The sequence below is a fragment of the Trichomycterus rosablanca genome, chromosome 6, assembly GCF_030014385.1.
Source record: "Trichomycterus rosablanca isolate fTriRos1 chromosome 6, fTriRos1.hap1, whole genome shotgun sequence".
NCBI classification, from domain to species: Eukaryota; Metazoa; Chordata; class Actinopteri; order Siluriformes; family Trichomycteridae; genus Trichomycterus; species Trichomycterus rosablanca.
Genome location: NC_085993.1, coordinates 33,599,073 through 33,617,203, shown reverse-complemented (window position 1 = coordinate 33,617,203; position 18,131 = coordinate 33,599,073). Strand labels below are relative to the sequence as shown.

At 38.8% G+C, this 18,131-nt stretch overlaps 1 protein-coding gene across 1 annotated transcript; it reads left to right on the top strand.

The window, feature by feature from the left end:
- Positions 1–1,870: 1,870 nt before the first annotated feature.
- chrna1 (cholinergic receptor, nicotinic, alpha 1 (muscle)) lies at positions 1,871–11,970 on the top strand. The gene is made up of 9 exons (XM_062996871.1): positions 1,871–1,892; positions 3,253–3,395; positions 5,022–5,066; positions 5,309–5,418; positions 7,329–7,524; positions 8,185–8,422; positions 9,531–9,754; positions 10,996–11,235; positions 11,665–11,970. The coding sequence occupies exons 1-9, from the start codon at positions 1,871–1,873 to the stop codon at positions 11,791–11,793; spliced, it is 1,347 nt and encodes a 448-aa protein (XP_062852941.1). The 3' UTR covers positions 11,794–11,970.
- Positions 11,971–18,131: the final 6,161 nt, after the last annotated feature.

The window sequence follows — 18,131 nt, the reverse complement described above, 5'->3', positions numbered from 1 at the left end:
TTCTTCCCCTTAAAATAACTCAATATACAGCCATTAATGTCTAAACCACCGGCAACAAAAGTGAGTACACCCCTTAGTGAAAGTTCCTGAAGTGTCAATATTTTGTGTGGCCACCATTATTTCCCAGAACTGCCTTAACTCTCCTGGGCATGGAGTTTACCAGAGCTTCACAGGTTGCCACTGGAATGCTTTTCCACTCCTCCATGGCGACATCACGGAGCTGGCGGATATTCGAGACTTTGCGCTCCTCCACCTTCCGCTTGAGGATGCCCCAAAGATGTTCTATTGGGTTTAGGTCTGGAGACATGCTTGGCCAGTCCATCACCTTTACCCTCAGCCTCTTCAATAAAGCAGTGGTCGTCTTAGAGGTGTGTTTGGGGTCATTATCATGCTGGAACACTGCCCTGCGACCCAGTTTCCGGAGGGAGGGGATCATGCTCTGCTTCAGTATTTCACAGTACATATTGGAGTTCATGTGTCCCTCAATGAAATGTAACTCCCCAACACCTGCTGCACTCATGCAGCCCCAGACCATGGCATTCCCACCACCATGCTTGACTGTAGGCATGACACACTTATCTTTGTACTCCTCACCTGATTGCCGCCACACATGCTTGAGACCATCTGAACCAAATAAATTAATCTTGGTCTCATCAGACCATAGGACATGGTTCCAGTAATCCATGTCCTTTGTTGACATGTCTTCAGCAAACTGTTTGTGGGCTTTCTTGTGTAGAGACTTCAGAAGAGGCTTCCTTCTGGGGTGACAGCCATGCAGACCAATTTGATGTAGTGTGCGGCGTATGGTCTGAGCAATGACAGGCTGACCCCCCACCTTTTCAATCTCTGCAGCAATGCTGACAGCACTCCTGCGCCTATCTTTCAAAGACAGCAGTTGGATGTGACGCTGAGCACGTGCACTCAGCTTCTTTGGACGACCGACGCGAGGTCTGTTCTGAGTGGACCCTGCTCTTTTAAAACGCTGGATGATCTTGGCCACTGTGCTGCAGCTCAGTTTCAGGGTGTTGGCAATCTTCTTGTAGCCTTGGCCATCTTCATGTAGCGCAACAATTCGTCTTTTAAGATCCTCAGAGAGTTCTTTGCCATGAGGTGCCATGTTGGAACTTTCAGTGACCAGTATGAGAGAGTGTGAGAGCTGTACTACTAAATTGAACACACCTGCTCCCTATGCACACCTGAGACCTAGTAACACTAACAAATCACATGACATTTTGGAGGGAAAATGACAAGCAGTGCTCAATTTGGACATTTAGGGGTGTAGTCTCTTAGGGGTGTACTCACTTTTGTTGCCGGTGGTTTAGACATTAATGGCTGTATATTGAGTTATTTTGAGGGAAGAATAAATTTACACTGTTATATAAGCTGCACACAGACTACTTTTCATTGTGTCAAAGTGTCATTTTGTCAGTGTTGTCCCATGAAAAGATATACTTAAATATCTGCAGAAATGTGAGGGGTGTACTCACTTTTGTGATACACTGTATATATATGGCAGTAATTTAGTTTCAAATGCCTTGTTATTCCACAGCTGAAATGTGTGGAATTCCTGGATCAGTGCATGCGAGGTTAATGTTTCCCCCATGAGAGCTGACAGCTGCTCCCCTTGTATTTTTCAACAACAGTCCTTATGCACCAGTCACTTGCCAATCCACTCCCACTCAGGACCTGGTCACACAACTTCACTTTACAGTCATCAGGGTTTGTTATATTAGATTTAAGACTAGTTCTTCTTTAGGACGAAAACATGGAGCTCAAACACACAGCAATTTTTCTTCTGACTGGAATTCTTTTTGTTTTACTGGGTAAGTTATTGTTTATTTATTTTTATGAATTCTATTGCTACAGTATAATGAATGTATTGCTTTTTGTAAGTCTTTATTTGGTTCCCTATGATGAATATATTTCTTACTGTAGGTTTACTTGTATCATGTATTGATTTCAGTCACTCCTACAACCTGCATGTGTCAACTTGTGAGAAATGTAACTCGGATGTGTAATAAATTGACACATGCCAGTTACGGAAGCCAAAATTCTGTTGCACCTGACCAACCTGTAAAAACACCAACAGCCTATAGGCCTGTGTTTTTTGACCTAATCATATGTAAACTGAATTAACAGAATAAAAAAACTGAGCTAGCATGGGAATGCAGAGCTATGTGCTTTTGATTGACAGGTGCATGTGGGCCACGTGCCTAAACTTCTAATTCCAGACCTTGCAGGTCTGGCCCTTTTAGTCAATCATTCTTTGTTTAAAAGAGAATGTAGACAAAAGGGACTGTTTACATAAGTAAAAGACTAAAACTCTCACCAACAATTGGGTGGTTATCAAGAACAAGTGAGTAAATGAATGAATTAATGGATTAATTAAAGAATTAATTAAAGTGAGGGATGTGCTCTTACAGACTTACACTTCTCTTAAATGTGTGCTTAAAATGCGTATGAAGGCACAACCTAAAAATTAATTAATAATGCAACCCTCACAAGGATAAAGATGCTAAATGAATGAATTAATTAATGAATGAATTAATCACTTTGGCCAAAACACTACAAATACAAACTTGAAAAACACCACCACTCAAGCTAAGATGAGTAGGTAAATGAATGAATGAATACATGAATATGCTGAGCTAACATACATATCACTGAATAAAAGGCTACATATGTAATTGAAGCCGGAAATGGTAATAGATCCAAGTGGCTGAAAAGATCACAGACATATTTTACATGCACAGATTGCATGTGCATGACGTGTCACTGTCTAACCACTAGCAGGTCAGATAGCATGTGTTTTGATGTGCCATGTGCAGTTGCCAACTGCCATCAGAACTAATCCCTCTATGTGTCCAATGTTTGGGATACGGGGAAGAAGGAAGGTATTTAAAATACACATTTAGCATCACAACTTAGGTGTTCTAGAGTATCTAAAATTATTCACTAAACGGCCAAAAGTATATGGAGACGACGGACCCTAAACTAATTAAGTGTTTAGATGTTTTAGCCATACTGACTGCTAGGAGATGCATCAAACTAATTATATTCAAAAATGTTATGTCCTAAACTTTGTGGCAACGATTTGGGAAGGTGCTTTTGGAGATACAAAATTGTCCATGACTGTGTTTGACATTAAACTACCGTTTCTGTCATGAATGTAACCAAAGTGTGTAAAGCATGACATTAAAATCCTAATAAATGAATATGATCATATGTCACCAGTTTTTATGTGTTTTCCAGGTCCAGGTCTGTGCTCTTCTGATGAGACGAAACTGGTAAAGGATCTTTTTAAGGGTTATAACAAGGTGGTCCGACCTGTAAGCCATTTTGCTGATGCTGTTGAGGTGACCGTAGGACTGCAGCTCATCCAGCTCATCAGTGTGGTATATAAACATCCTTGTGATTCACTTCATCTTAAATGTGATATATTTTTACATAGCAATGCACAATTAGGTATTAATACAAAAATAGGTTTTAAAAACTGTTACCATAGATTAAAGTAAGTTTTGTACGAAAGTCAGTTCCTTCATTTTGGTGCACACAGTTTGTCCACATGGATTTTCTTCTCATTGTATGCAACAATTTTCAACCCATTCATTCTTTTTAGATTTTGCCAATTATCTGTTTAGAAAATCTGGCATGGTAAAGCTAACATGTGCCTCCTTAGAGACAGGTGACAAGAGACCTTTTTTTGACCTGCTTCTCATACATCACAGGGCAGCTGAACATGTTTGGAGGAGAGCAGTCATGTAATAAATATATCGCAGCAGATGCCCACAACTGTGGTGCTTCTTAAATTACGTTGTTCTGATTGATAGACAGGAAAAGCAGATATGCCATAATTAACACCAAACTGGGGCTCTATAAAGAGTCAAATACACTCTTAGGAGCCACAATTATTTTATTAATAATGCCCCAACCCCCCCTCCCCCGATCAAAAAAAAAACCCCAAAAAAGGTAAAAACAACAGTTCGGGGGGAGGGGAAGGGGTGTCGTTATTTAGCTGATATATAAAGCTGCCCCGCCCCTTTATTTAATAGAATGTTTAATTTACACTTTGCATAATACCTCAGTACTATGTTTAAATAAGTGGATAGATATGCACTGGAAAAAAAAATTAAACAGAAGTTAAATTACAAAAACAGAAGTTGTTGGCTCTGTCTTTTTTCCAGATTACTATTATAGACTAATTTATTTAACATGCTTCTTTGGCAACTGCCTAATCGTGGTCAGAGTCATGGTGGATCAAGCACCACCTGGAAGCACTGGGTTCAGGGAGGGCACATACCGACTGTGCCAATATATCACATGACATCAGACACCACTGTTGGTTAATTTCATTACTCCCACCTAGGGGTAATGTAGAACAACTACTCCATCGTTTTACTTTTGCCAGTATTCAAAAGAAAACTCAAACTGTCACTTTATGCTTAGAGGCACAAAAGCCCCCCCCCCCACCTACCCCCCTCCCCCCACCAAAATTTTGATTGGTTACACTATACACAGTAAAGCGCTCGGGTGGCACAGCAATAAAACATACTAGCATACCAGAGCTGAGAGCTTGAACTTAATAATGGATATTGGTGCGTGATTTTCTGTGCGCATTACGGATCTCTATGTAAACCCACCTTGTGCAGGTGAAAAAGAAGCGATAGGCTACTGCACATGTGACTTTAGCTACAACCCTCCTCAGTTAGGAGTGAAGATCAGCAGCAGTAAAGAAAGAGATGCATTTGGTTAATTGGATACGACAAGATTAAAAATGCATTTCATAAAAAGTAAAGCAAACATAATATCACCTTTGTGCTTCTCATTTGGACAGGGATGTGTGGACAAGGATGGTTGCAAAATGTAACTTTGCCAAAAAAGATTTAAATCCTTATTTTCTTTGAGGGAGTGAAATATTTCTAATTGCTGCTTTATGTACATATATATTATGTGTCTCTCTTCCTGTCTGTATACCCAACAGTCTGTTAGTCTTGCTTATCTAGTTCTTTCTTTACCTACAGGATGAAGTAAATCAGATTGTAACAAGCAATGTCCGTCTTAAGCAGGTTTGTAGTTTTTTTGTGTGCTTCCAAAAGTCAATGTATTATTGTATCTTTTTCTAAAGCAGTATAAATATCAAACATTTCAAATTTTAGGTCTACAGGCCATTGATATTGTGTAAAGTTCAATAATCACATATTGAACCACAGTTACATTTTGCCACATATACCTTTTCATAGCAACAGAGCAAAAGCAAAACAGACTCTCAGTGTGTTCTATTCTCACCTTTTCCATTTTCTGTGTTAAGCAATGGAAGGATGTGAACCTGCACTGGAACCCAGACGACTATGGTGGAATCAGGAAAATCCGAATTCCCTCCACTGACATCTGGAAACCAGATTTAGTGCTCTATAACAAGTACGTGACTGGGTCTGTCTGTTGTGTAAATGTGTTTGTGTATGTAATGTGTTTATGTGCATGTGTTAATAGTATAGAAGTGTTTAAAGTTGAAGTTCTTTACCAAAACTTGACAAACTGGTAGAAATAAACTATAAGACACATTAACGTTTTCAGTTTTGTAACCAAAGTGGTTAATTTACATGTACTATATTTTATATAAGTATATAAGTAAGAAATTAGCCAGATCAATGCATTGACTCCAAAATATGGTCTATAGCTTACACTCTATGGACAGCTCCCATTATTCACTTGAGGGGTTTTAGCCACACATTTAGCTACATCTACATCTTCAGCATTTAGCAGACGCTTTTATCCAAAGCGACTTACACAATGAGCAGAACACAATGAGCGATTGAGGGTTAAGGGCCTTGCTCAGGGACCCAACAGTGGCAACTTTGGGTGGCGGGGCTTGAACCGGCAACCTTCTGTTTACTAGTCCAGTACCTTAACCACTGAGCTATCACTGGCCCGATTGCTACACAAAGCAATGTCCATAAAGGTATGATCCAATCCTTACCCAGCCAATAAAAAAATTATGCTGGGCCACAGAAATTCCATCAAATTACTGAAAGTCGTTTTGATCGGTATGGGCCAGTAGCAATGGGCTATGGATAAATATACTGTATATGAAGGTCCCCCACTGGCCAAAAGATTGAATGACATTTCAACCCAGTCCAGGGGGCTGACTGTAAAATGGGAAAAGTTTCAGGAGTTTGGTGATTTGAACCACAGTCTTGATCTGAATGTAACCCAACGCTTTTGGAGTTAATTGAAAAGTCAACTGTAAGCAAAGGCATTCTTATTCAGCAGCAGTGAGTGACATCACAAATATTCTTTGGACTAAACAGACACAATGTTTTTTCAGACACTCTAAAAGCTTGTGAAAAACTTTCCCAAAAAGAGTGTAAGCTATTAAAACTGCAAAGTGGTCCCACTCTATATGTCCATGGTTTTGGAATGGTTGCTTAATTTTGGCTCTTGGTTCTTTACAAAGTTTCTGCACTTTTTTAAAACTCTTTATTAGCCGCTCAGGTGGCACAGCGGTAAAATACATGTTGTTCACCAGAGCTGAGTGGCTACATGAACAACGATTGGCCTGTTGTTCAGATAAAGGGTGGGACTAAAGCCGGATGGGGACTCCCTCTCAGACTAGTGCGATTACGACCTTTGCTGGCTGGTTGGTGGCGCCTGCACGGAGATGGGGAAGGAGTGCGGTAGGGGGTGTGGCCCTCCATGCACAGCGCTGCACCGCACTGTGCTCGTTAAGTGTGGGTGATAAGATGTTCGATTGCATGTTTCGGAGGGGGCGTGGAGCAGCCTCGTCCTCCCCAATCAGGAGCAGGGACCAGCATTAGTGAGAGGATGATTGACGGATATAGAAATTGAATGCGCTAAAGTGGGAGAAAAAGGGGTAAAAAAATAAATAAATAAATAAAACTCTTTATTAAGAACTTCAAAAACATATTACATTACTTTATTACATAGTCACCTTACAATGCATTTTTCCAGCATCGTACCAACTTTATCATGCCATTAGTCAAAAATGTTTTTTGTTGAGCGTGTAGCCACTGATGCACCGCTGCTTTCACACCATCACATGAGAATCTTCTTCCCCTTAAAGCTTCTCCTTCTATAAGCGCTCAGTTTCTCAGACATGAACAATTACTGCTCCTCCCACCCTCACCGTTTCCAACCGAAATATAAGTGTGGAAACTTTCTGAAGATTCCTCGTATTTATGTTTCATGTGCAGATATTGACTTAGAGTAGAAGCTAAACAACTGTTATGTATAAAGTGATTTTATAAAAATATTTGTAGGTCTGTATGTGTGTATGCATGTACTTATGTATGTGTGCTTTTGTGTTATAGTGCTGATGGAGACTTTGCCATTGTGCATGAGACAAAAGTTCTTTTGGATTATACCGGTATGATCACATGGAATCCTCCTGCTATCTTTAAGAGCTACTGTGAGATTGTAGTTCTTCACTTCCCCTTTGATCTGCAAAACTGCAGCATGAAGCTTGGCACGTGGACCTACGACGGCAACCTGGTCGTCATCAACCCGGTAAACACTTGGTCACAAATCTTAATTCTTTTTTATTGCATTTGTACATTCATACATAGGTTTTTTACTTCAGTAATAAGTGTACCATCTCAAAGAGAATCTATGACTGATATTAGTGGACACATTCATGCAGTTTTTATAAATATTTTACATTTAGTTGTAATGACAATCCTAGAATGTTCTCTGACTGAATGATTGGAAGACATACCTCCTTCTTCAGTAAAAAAAATAACTTTCTTATTAAGTTATTTATATCCAGAAATGTACACTGGTGGATAGAGTAGCTTGTTGTGATAACACAGTTTTCATCTTTTCTTATCTAGCTTTATTGTTGACCCAAAATATTTCTAGAAAATAACTATGCTAGTAAAAGTATTATTTCCAATTATTTAGTCAAAGGGAGAACTTTTTCTTCCAGCCCATGCCTTAGTGAGACTGGGCATTGATGTTATGATAAGACCTTGCTCACAGTAAGTACTACAATTCCTCCCTAATGTGTTAAATAGGCCATAGAATACCAGCTTAACAGTCTGTGTTGAACTTTGGTTGTGAGTGTTGCAATCAAGGACAGACTATGTTTATGTGCTACACTATTTAGTTCTTGTATCTTTTGTTTATCTGTATGTGATTTGGTATTTAAATGTGTGTATGTGGGAGTAGGACAGTGATCGACCAGACCTCAGTAACTTCATGGAAAGCGGTGAATGGGTAATGAAGGACTACAGGAGCTGGAAGCACTGGGTGTATTATGCCTGTTGTCCTAATACACCATACCTGGACATCACCTACCACTTCCTGATGCTCAGACTGCCACTGTATTTTATTGTCAATGTTATTATACCCTGCATGCTCTTCTCCTTCCTCACTGGTCTTGTCTTCTACTTGCCCACTGACTCTGGTAAGTTTGAATGTGTGTAGGAGTGTGTGTGTGTGTGTTGGGTGACATGTTGGGTGTATTTGTGTGTGTAAATGCAAGATAGCATTAACTATTAGCAGTTTATTAATGATGTAAAGTATTTAAGTACTATACATCCTTACATTTTTACTTTATAAAATTTTATTTGCTAATTCATGGTTGTTTTTGTGAATTTTAACTTAAACGTTTTTAACAAGCAGCTTACTAGCCCTTGTGCTATATTAGATTTGTAGTTTCAAAAGTTTTCATAATCCCATAACTCCTGAGACATAATTTTTTATAGATCTGTACACATACACTCATGCAAACACAAGTGCAGGTGGATAGGTAGCACAGCTAGATAGTACAATCTTTTATGGCAACCTGTCCAGACCTGGGTGGCACGGTGGCTTGGTCGGTAGCACTGTTGCCTAACAGCAAAAAGGTCCTGGGTTTGATTCCCAGGTGTGCCTTGCACCAATTGAGATCCCCCGCGACCCTGATTAGGATAAGCGACTTAGAAAGTGAGTGAATGCGTGAGTGAGTGTCCAGCACTGCCTTGGGCCAAGTGTTTCTGGGTGGCACCAGACCCATGCTGACCCTGACCAGGATAATGTGGCTACTTAAAATAAATTAATTAATGAATAAAACACAATGGCACAAAATGACATAACACATATACACTTACTAAACACTAGGTGTATTCATTATTAACTATCTGGTATGTACATTCATCGATTGTAGTAAGCATATGACCTTTAGGTGGACCATTAAGAAGTGCAATGACACTAACATGGTAATCACGTGATAATGTGTGTTGTTCTGGTATGTGCATCCGGAGCAGCAGTATTATTGGGATATTTGAATCAATCATTTTTTTCGGCTTCTCTCTTTAGGGGTCTCCACAGCAGATCATTCATCTGCGTATTTGATTTTGCACAGTCTCCTATTTATCCTGGACTAGGCCCCAAGTTAATCTGTACTAGGCCCCAAGTGGTCACTATTGATCCTTTTATTTACCTCAAATGTATTATCTGCTTTGTCAGGATGTGTAGATTTTGCTTTAAATAACTGCTTTACACTACTTTACTTTGTCCTTCTCTGTGTTTAGGTGAGAAGATGACTCTCAGTATCTCTGTTCTGCTGTCTCTGACTGTGTTCCTGCTGGTGATTGTCGAGCTTATCCCCTCCACCTCCAGTGCTGTTCCGCTCATCGGCAAATACATGCTCTTCACCATGATTCTTGTCATCGCTTCGATCATCATCACTGTCATTGTCATCAACACACACCACCGCTCTCCCAGCACCCATGTTATGTCTCCCTGGGTCCGCAAGGTAGGCAAAAAGTTAACCTTCAACAGCAGAACAGAGAAAATCAAACATTTTTATACACTTAATACAATCGGAAGGAAAGTCGTGGGATTTTAATGATTTCTGCAACTGTTCTTTGATGTGTCAAAAATATACATACAGCAACTTAGATTAATACAGTTGCTTGCTTAATTATAAACCTTTCCACATTCTATAGTGTTACAACCCGTCACTGAAATAAACGCAATTGGGATTTTACAGTGGACTTAATAAGTATTCAAAGCACTTAATCTTTTTGCAGTTTTGATTTAGTACTGTAAGGACCCACAGTTTACACTGTATTGATAGAACAATGACCAAAAAGTCAAAAAATCTGTTTATCAAGAATCATTATTATCAAGTTTGTGGCAAGGCATGTAATGGCAATAATATAAAAAATATATTAGTGGCCTTAATAATTTTGAAATGGAAAAAGCTTGGCACAACTATAAGCCTTCATAGAACTGGTTGGGCATTTGGGCATCCCGGGTGTCCTGTGTTTCCTGGTTAGAGAGGTAAGAAAGAACCCAACAGTCCCTCTAAACTCTCTTCTTTGTGGTGATGGGAGAACCTGTTGGACGGATAACCATCTCATCAGCAGTACATATATCAGGTCTTTATGGCTATGCTAGCAAGATGGAAGCCACTTATAAAATATATATGACAACCTGTTTTGAGTTTTATAAATGGCATTTAAAGGACTCTGTCAACATAATGAAAAAAAATTTCTGGCTAATATCTCTACAGTGAAACATGGTGGTGGCAGCACCATGCTATGCATGGATTAAGAGCAGCATGGATTGAGAGACTGGTAGGAATTGAGGGACAGATGATTGCAGTCAATTACAGAAACATCCCTGAAGAAAACCTCCAGAATGCATGCAAACTCAGACGGGCGACAGTTCACCTTTTAATAGGGCAGTTATCTAAAAAATACAGCCAGTTTTAGTCAATCTTTATCAATAACAAAGAATTAAAAGCCACTAAACAAAGTTAAATAAAATATAACTCCAATTCCAAACTTTATGAAAGTTTTATTTTTGGCAAAGCATTGTGTTCTGCATTCTTCCAAAAAAGAAAACAGTTGCAGAAATCATAGAAATACAGACTGACATGATGCAGGAGTTGAGGTAATTACTTACAAGTGCATGGCTATGAGGTGCAAAAAGTGTAAACCCAAAGTTGGACTTTTATGTAGGTTTGAACTTTCTCTCTCTGTCCCACAGATCTTTATTGATACCATCCCAAACCTCATGTTCTTCTCCTCTATGAAGCGCCCGTCCCAGGAGCCGAGGAATAAGCACCCTTATCCAGCTAACATTGACATCTCAGACATTTCAGGCAAACCTGTGCCCACTTCTGTCACTTTTCAGTCATCCATCATCAAAAACCCAGACGTGCGTAGTGCCATAGAGGGCGTCAAATACATTGCAGAAACCATGAGGGGTGATGAAGAGTCCAACAATGTAAGAATATTCTGTCCTGATCCTTAGTATTATTATTTTTCCATTGTCTAAAATTGCACATTCTGGTTAAGTATAGTGAAGTAAGATATTTTACAATTGATCTTTAAAACAATGTCAGTGAAGTTAAATAAAAATAATAACCCAAAACCTTTTAACAATTAACTTAAATTTAAAGAGAAAATAAAATGTTTAAAGTATTTAGGCCCCTTGTTATTGTACAATGCCAATTTCCAGAAAAATCAGATATTCTAAATATGCAATAAAAACAAAAACTTTTATTTTACATTTGTGGCCTAAAAATAACTGTATATAACTGCCTCCCAACTTGCAGAACTTGCAGAATAATAATAATAATAATTATTATAGTACTAATTATAGTACTATAATACTCATTAATATCTGTTGTTCTTTTAATTTTTTTTCTTTTAGGCTGCCGAGGAGTGGAAGTTTGTAGCCATGGTGCTGGATCACATTTTACTTTGCTTGTTTATGATTGTGTGTATTATTGGCACGGTGGGAGTGTTTGCTGGCCGCCTCATTGAACTCAACATGCTTTAAGACGTCCTGGAGGCCAAAAGAATGCTACAGGCTAGAGATGGATGGAAAAATATGACTGCTTCTATCTGTTGCTGGTGTGGCACTAATTGTAGCTTACTAAAGCTAACATGGTTAAAAGGAGCATATACTGTACATGTACGCTTGAGTGCATTAGGTTTGACTGTGTATATGCCAGTCACCTATTTGCTGGGGGTTTTAAAAAATGTTACAATCCAATACATATCATCATATCCGAATAACAATACTAAGAGTTTTCAACACATACGTATAAAAAGTGCACAGAGAACATGTAATCATTTGTATATTTTATTTGCAATGATGTTCATGTTTTTTTCATTGTGCAAAGCACAGGGTCTGACTAGCTTTATTTGAATTAACAGTGCTTATTATAACATATATACTATTATAAGATCACTATATTAAAATGATCAAATAATAAACATTTGTATTGGTTACACTGCTACTATATAATGTATTTTGCAAGATTAGTTAATTTCTATTTTGGTTGGAGCAATCATACTAATCCAGCTGAGGGCATTGAAGACATTTAGAGTGTGTTTATGAGGGCCTACATCCTTATGGCAGACATGGACTGCTTTCTACAATCATGTAATGTTATACTCCTAAATAAATCTTTCCAATGTGTTTCTTGGCCATTAATGTGTTTTGTAGCTGTTAACTAATTTTAATACCTAGAATTTGTTAACATTGTTCAGATGGTTAATAATGTGTCATGTCAAAAAGGCAGACTTGAAAAAGTGTACTTTCCATTTGATTCTACTCTTGTGTGATTCTATGTAGGATAAGAAAAGTGCCATTTAGTCGCTGTGTACTCATGTTTAATATTGTTTTGATTTTTATATAATCATTATTTTTGTCACATAATGATTTAAGGAGTAAAAGAAAAGAGAGTTACATTCAACATCTGTCATAATTGTACATCATTTTTGTTATTGTGAAGTTTGAAGGAAAATGTCGACTTGAGTAATTGTAATATTGCACTGCATTTAAATGCTACCTCAGTTTTCCAAACAAAGAATATTTACTGTTTGTTTAGCTGCAAGTACTTTTCTCTAACATTTGGTACACATAAATAGCAGGAATAATTAGCCTCATCACTTCATCTGATGAATAAATAAAATAAATGCAGTGTCTGTAATTTTTCTCTGACATTGTTTTGCTTTCACACCAATCTGTCATTACATTTTGTTTCTGCATTATGGAATATTTGTATTACTTTATAACTGCAATAAACTTAAAAAAAACTGTTGCTTTTTGTCTTAGTTTAAATGTTAGTTTAAATGTACATAATATACAAAATGTTTAATTATTTATTTATAGCTAAAGTTACTTGAATTTAGTTTTTTAATTCAATAGCAGAAAAGGTTTTATTATGACAGAGATTTAAAGTTATAAAGTTCTTTTTCACTTAAAACCATTTCCGAGGAAAAAGAAAATTGGAAGAAAATTGATCCACTGACATCAAGGTGTGTGAATCAAGTACGGGATTTCCCTCCTCTTGGATTCGTGTCTCTAGCCTTGCCCCACACACTGGCTGAGGTGGACTAAGACTACACACTTTTCAGAGAGCTGCATCATGTCTAGAGAGACTTGCTAGGCTCTCCAGATCATCCATTGCAAGTGCAAGCACCTTGACCTAATAGCAGAGGCTGCAATTGTGCTGTAGCAATTCATTTGACCTTTTCCCTCCCCTTAAGGCCCTTGATAGCAAAACTGAGAATCAAACTCGGTGGTGGGCTAGTGTATTATACTGTGCACTGCAATCAGTTAAATTTGATGGTGAAGGGATAGTGATCTAGACAGATAAAGTAATAGTTTGCTGAGTTTGATGTGAATTAATTACCATGCACAGAAGGTTGATGGGATTCCTCATTGCTGCTGTAAATGCAACTTCTGCTGGCTGTTATAGGAACCTGCTAGAGTGATAGAAATTGTTGTTCAGTATATACACTATATTGCCAAAAGTATTCACTCACCCATCCAAATAATTGACTTCAGGTGTTCCAATCACTTCCATGGCCACAGGTGTATAAAAACAAGCACCTAGGCATGCAGACTGCTTCTACAAACATTAGTGAAAGAATGGGTCACTCTCAGGAGCTCAGTGAATTCCAGCGTGGTACCGTGATAGGATGCCACCTGTGCAACAAGTCCAGTCATGAAATTTCCTCGCTACTAAATATTCCACAGTCGACTGTCAGTGGTATTATAACAAAGTGGAAGCAATTGGGAATGACAGCAAATCGCTACAGAGATCCAAACTTCATGTGGCCTTCAGATTAGCTTACATTAGCTTAATAGTGCGTAGAGAGCTTCATGGAATGGGTTTCCATGGCCGAGCAGCTGCATCCAAGCCTTACATCACCAAGCGCAATGCAAAGCGTTGGATGCAGTGGTGTAAAGCACGCCACCACTGGACTCTAGAGCAGTGGAGACGTGTTATCTGGAGTGACGGATCACGCTTCTCCGTCTGGCAATCCGATGGATGAGTCTGGGTTTGGCAGTTGCCAGGAGAACAGCACTTGTCTGACTGCATTGTGCCAAGTGTAAAGTTTGGTGGAGGGGAGATTATGGTGTGGGGAGAACTTGACTGGCCTGCACCTCAAACCGGTAGAACACCTTTGGGATGAATAAGAGTGGAGACTGCGAGCCAGGCCTTCTCATCCAACATCAGTGTCTGACCTCACAAATGCGCTTCTGGAAGAATGGTCAAAAATTCCCATAAACACACTCCAGATGAGCGAATACTTTTGGCAATATATATATTATGGCAAGTCAAACAGGAAATATATAGCAAACACTGATATATATGGAATGAAACTCGATATATATAAAATGAAACTGATATATATAGAATGAAAACAGATATATATGGAATGAAAACCAATATATATATATATATATATATATATATATATATATATATATATATATATATATCACTTTTCATTTTATATATATCACTTTTCATTTTATATATATCAAGTTTCATTTTATATATATCGAGTTTCATTTTATCAGTTTTCATTTTATATATATATCAAGTTTCATTATATATATATTAGGGCTGTCGAAGTTAACGCGATAATAACGCATTAACGCGACCTCAATCTAACGCGATTAAAAAAATTAGTGCCATTAACGCAAATTCTAGTTCATGTTGACACTTGACTGGTAGAACAAACGTTTTAATGTCGGACTTGCCACCGTTTTTCATTTGCGGTTTGTTAACATAATGTAAGTATTATGTGGTAGTGATGCACTTGCATAATAAAGAAATAAATACACGCTATATTCACAAGTTGTCGGGAGCAGAACACTTTATTACACTTAATTAACTTCTTCTTCTGTACCGAATACCGGAAAGCTGAGTCGAGCACGTTAGTTCATGAACTATGGAAGCCCCAAAGGGTCAAAACACTCACTTCATGTAGAAACGTCCATCAAACCATCGTCACGATACAACCACAGACAAGTCTGATACAATAACTACGCCTTATCCCACCTAAAGCACCGCTGATCTACAATGTTTGCTGATGGAGAAATTCTAACCTACAATCTGACATTTACTGCCTAGTATGTGAGTGAATAAACTCCCTTACAGTTTTCTCTTGTCCCAGCAGTTTTTAACATAAGTACATTTAGCATAAAATGTGTTCACCATTTTAATTGTAACATTTCACTTAAAAATCCTTGTTTTCTATAACATTTACACAGATTTTTTTTAATGCGATTAATCGCGATTAACTATATGAAATTCTGAGATTAATCGCGATTAAAATTTTTAATCGTTTGACAGCCCTAATATAGACCGTTTCAAATGAATATTCATGAGTCCAGGAAGTGACGTTGATGTTCCTAAGACGCTTCCGCTTGGTGGTAAACAGCGCTCAGAACAACAGCGATTGACCACAACTGCTTCAATTCTTTTGCGCTAGTTCAGTTGTGATTTACTGACAGTATGTCTAAATTAAAGTTAGGACCGTGTTGTTCGGTTGTCGGATGTTCCCTCAGGCCAGGTACAAACTTGCTTTCAGAAATTAAGGTGAACAGATTTCCAAAAGACAACGCACAGCGAAACGCTTGGATTGCTGCTGTAAATAGAGCCGGCTGGATACCCACCATCAACTCTTATAATAAATGTAATATATATTATTTCATAATAAAATATTGTGAACAAATGTACTCACTTAAACGCTGTTCTCTTGGTGTCTTGTCCCTGACGTTTAGCTTAAGTGTATTAAAATATGCAGGCGCTTAATATTTGTATTAATAGAACAGAATAAACATAAACCTAACATAAGCCTTAAAAAGTTTACATTTTCCTGAGAATACGATGTAAAAGCCATAACTATATAGGACTATATTTTGGGGAAATGTCACTATATGGAATTATATTAACGGCTTAATTAGCTGTAATAATTAGCTTAGCTTAATTATTAAATGACACACAGACCTGTAAAGAAACATGGTTCTACTTTTGTAATACAAAAAGTAAACATTCTATTTATGAGTACATTGTGCTTACTGTAAAATATTTCATGTATTTCCAGTTAGGCTATAAAAAATCGTTTTAGCATTAGCTAATATGTTCTAATTCAGATGAGAAGTAATTCACTGTGGTTTGTCATATTTTTATCATATTATAATGGCTCTTAACTCAACAGACACAAAAGGGGAGATGACACAATAATGATTTTAATAATTAATTGTATGCGTCCAAACTGCGGTTTGCTTTCACTGCCTCTCTGGTGTAAACACACTCCGTTTCAACAGGGTAGTGATACACGTCTGGGTATGTTACCTCAGGCAAACGTTTTAGGTCAGCGGAAAAACACTTCTTAAATTCTCCTCAAAAGGGTCTGGTAAAGATACTTGATGACCTATCATTCATTTCTGCTAATATCGCGTTTGTTCCGCGTTCGGGAGACTCGAAAAGTACGAGCTCGTCATGTTGACAGCTGGATGGATGTTTAAAAGTGGCGCTACCGGAAAGGCGAAAGGAACAGACATGCGCAGTAGCGTTGTTATTGTTTACCCTCATTGAAACGGTCTATACAGTGTATCACAAAAGTGAGTACACCCCTCACATTTCTGCAAATATTTTATTATATCTTTTCATGGGACAACACTATAGAAATAAAACTTGGATATAACTTAGAGTAGTCAGTGTACAACTTGTATAGCAGTGTAGATTTACTGTCTTCTGAAAATAACTCAACACACAGCCATTAATGTCTAAATGGCTGGCAACATAAGTGAGTACACCCCACAGTGAACATGTCCAAATTGTGCCCAAAGTGTCAATATTTTGTGTGACCACCATTATTATCCAGCACTGCCTTAACCCTCCTGGGCATGGAATTCACCAGAGCTGCACAGGTTGCTACTGGAATCCTCTTCCACTCCTCCATGATGACATCACGGAGCTGGTGGATGTTAGACACCTTGAACTCCTCCACCTTCCACTTGAGGATGCGCCACAGGTGCTCAATTGGGTTTAGTCCATCACCTTTACCTTCAGCTTCCTCAGCAAGGCAGTTGTCATCTTGGAGGTTGTGTTTGGGGTCGTTATCCTGTTGGAAAACTGCCATGAGGCCCAGTTTTCGAAGGGAGGGCATCATGCTCTGTTTCAGAATGTCACAGTACATGTTGGAATTCATGTTTCCCTCAATGAACTGCAGCTCCCCAGTGCCAGCAACACTCATGCAGCCCAAGACCATGATGCTACCACCACCATGCTTGACTGTAGGCAAGATACAGTTGTCTTGGTACTTCTCACCAGGGCGCCGCCACACATGCTGGACACCATCTGAGCCAAACAAGTTTATCTTGGTCTCGTCAGACCACAGGGCATTCCAGTAATCCATGTTCTTGGACTGCTTGTCTTCAGCAAACTGTTTGCGGGCTTTCTTGTGCGTCAGCTTCCTTCTGGGATGACGACCATGCAGACCGAGTTGATGCAGTGTGCGGCATATGGTCTGAGCACTGACAGGCTGACCTCCCACGTCTTCAACCTCTGCAGCAATGCTGGCAGCACTCATCTGTCTATCTTTTAAAGCCAACCTCTGGATATGACGCCGAACACGTGGACTCAACTTCTTTGGTCGACCCTGGCGAAGCCTGTTCCGAGTGGAACCTGTCCTGGAAAACCGCTGTATGACCTTGGCCACCATGCTGTAGCTCAGTTTCAGGGTGTTAGCAATCTTCTTATAGCCCAGGCCATCTTTGTGGAGAGCAACAATTCTATTTCTCACATCCTCAGAGAGTTCTTTGCCATGAGGTGCCATGTTGAATATCCAGTGGCCAGTATGAGG